The sequence below is a fragment of the Mandrillus leucophaeus genome, unplaced genomic scaffold, assembly GCF_000951045.1.
Source record: "Mandrillus leucophaeus isolate KB7577 unplaced genomic scaffold, Mleu.le_1.0 Scaffold29, whole genome shotgun sequence".
In the NCBI taxonomy this organism is placed as follows: Eukaryota; Metazoa; Chordata; class Mammalia; order Primates; family Cercopithecidae; genus Mandrillus; species Mandrillus leucophaeus.
This window is the reverse complement of record NW_012103031.1, coordinates 7,845-8,795: the sequence shown is the minus strand read 5'-3', so window position 1 is coordinate 8,795 and position 951 is coordinate 7,845. Positions and strand designations below refer to the sequence as shown.

The 951-nt window shown below is 51.5% G+C and overlaps 1 protein-coding gene across 1 annotated transcript in view; it reads left to right on the top strand.

The window, feature by feature from the left end:
* LOC105543740 (mucin-3A-like) overlaps positions 1–951 on the top strand; it is a 27,277-nt gene that overhangs the window by 19,812 nt on the left and 6,514 nt on the right. Inside the window, exon 4 of the mRNA XM_011985818.1 lies at positions 105–616. Coding sequence (XP_011841208.1) covers positions 105–616 — 512 coding nt within the window. The remainder of the gene's footprint in view (positions 1–104; positions 617–951) is intronic.

The window sequence follows — 951 nt, the reverse complement described above, 5'->3', positions numbered from 1 at the left end:
CAGAGCACTCCCAGCTTCACTTCTTCGATCACCACCACCGAAACCATCTCACAGAGTACTCCCAGCTTCACTTCTTTTTTCACCACCACCGAGACTACCTCACTCAGTACTCCCACCTTCACTTCTTTGATCACCACCACCGAGACCACATCCCACAGTACTCCCAGCTTCACTTCTTTGATCACCACCAATGAGACCTCCTCACACAGTACTCCCAGCTTCACTTCTTTGATCACCATCACCGAGACCACCTCACACTGTACACCCAGCTACACTTCTTCAATCGCCACGACCGAGACCACCTCCCACAGTACTCCCAGCTTTACTTCTTTGATCACCACCACAGAGACCACTTCACACAGTACTCCCAGCTTCACTTCTTCAATCACCACCACCGACACCACCCTACCCAGTACTCCCAGTTTCACTTCTTCAATCACCACCACCGAGACCACCTCACACAGCAGTCCCAGGTACACGTCCTTGATCACCAAAACCGAGAGCACCTCACATAGTACTCCCAGCTTCACTTCTTCGATCACCACCACAGAGACCTCCTCACACAGTACTCCGAGCTTCACTTCTTTGATCACCATCACCGAGACCACATTAAACAGTACTCCCAGCTTCACTTCTTCAATCACCACCACCGAGACCACCTCACACTGTACACCCAGCTACACTTCTTCAATCACCACGACCGAGACCACCTCCCACAGTACTCCCAGCTTTACTTCTTCGCTCACCACCACAGAGAACACTTCACACAGTATTCCCACCTTCACTTCTTCAATCACCACCACCGACACCACCTCACCCAGTACTCCCAGCTTCACTTCTGCAATCACCACCACCGAGACCACCTCATACAGCACTCCCAGGTACACGTCCTTGATCACCAAAACCGAGACCAACTCACATAGTACTCCCAGCTTCACTTCTTTGATCACC